Raw genomic sequence first — 989 nt, 5'->3', positions numbered from 1 at the left:
CTGTTAGGTGGTCACCCCATCTATCCTGTATAAAAGGTTTTGCCTCCCTTCTATCCTGGGTATGTTTCCAAGACATCTCCTCCCCTTTAGGCTAAGGCTTTGACTTCCCTCTTGGTCACTTTCTCTAGTGCCAAATAAAAGACCATTTTAATCCTAATTGGACTGTTTGTGAGAGTGTAATTATTTAAAGAGGAATACCTAAAACCCCCCACCACATAACAATATTATCATTTATTTCTCTCTTGTAAGTAGGAAAAAAGGAGAAATAGACATCAATATTTAAAGTAAATAGTTTTACTCTTCCTCAAATCCAGATTGGGGCAAGTGATAGAAATCATGATCTTAATCATGTAAGCTCCTTCAGAGACAATGGTTTTAGTTATAAAAGATAGAAAGAAATGAAAAGGTGTCATTTGGGAGTGTGCAGTAATCCTGAAGAAGAAAAAGATGGCTTCACCCTATTTTTTTAAAAGTCATATCACTGGAACCGGTTGACTTCTCTCTCCTTTGGTCGCTCACTCGTCTTCTCTGCAGCCATGGTGGCCTGTTGGAGACAGGCTGGACTCAGCTATATCCAATCTTCCCAGATTTGTGTAAAAGCAGTAAGAGATGCACTGAAGACTGAATTCAAAGCAAATGCTGAAAAAGCTTCTGGCAGCAGTGTAAAAATAGTGAAAGTTAAAAAGGAGTAATGTAACCTGACTAATGCTACATTTTCAAGGTGAAGACACAAGCTTCAAGGTGAAGCTTTTCAGTTATATGTTATGACAGATTGGAAACTTTCACTTCATATTTTGCTATTGAGAGGAAAACATCTGTCTGTGTAGATTGACATGCCAATAAACTGAGACCTGGTTCAATAAAAAAAAAGTCATATCATTAACAAGAGGTAATAATGTGGTGACTGGGTGACTGGTAAGGCAAATTGACCAGAGCAGAGTGGGGCGGGGTGGGGCGGGGGAGACATTGAAAAACACTCAGCCAGAAGA

At 39.1% G+C, this 989-nt stretch overlaps 1 protein-coding gene across 1 annotated transcript; it reads left to right on the top strand.

The window, feature by feature from the left end:
- Positions 1-521: 521 nt before the first annotated feature.
- Positions 522-729, top strand: LOC122725341 (ATP synthase subunit epsilon, mitochondrial-like). The gene has a single exon (XM_043962413.1). The coding sequence runs from the start codon at positions 537-539 to the stop codon at positions 690-692; it is 156 nt and encodes a 51-aa protein (XP_043818348.1). The 5' UTR covers positions 522-536; the 3' UTR covers positions 693-729.
- Positions 730-989: the final 260 nt, after the last annotated feature.

The sequence above is a fragment of the Dromiciops gliroides genome, chromosome 4 (assembly GCF_019393635.1).
Source record: "Dromiciops gliroides isolate mDroGli1 chromosome 4, mDroGli1.pri, whole genome shotgun sequence".
In the NCBI taxonomy this organism is placed as follows: domain Eukaryota; kingdom Metazoa; phylum Chordata; class Mammalia; order Microbiotheria; family Microbiotheriidae; genus Dromiciops; species Dromiciops gliroides.
The sequence above is the reverse complement of the archived record's forward strand: the minus strand, read 5'-3'. Positions and strand labels throughout refer to the sequence as shown.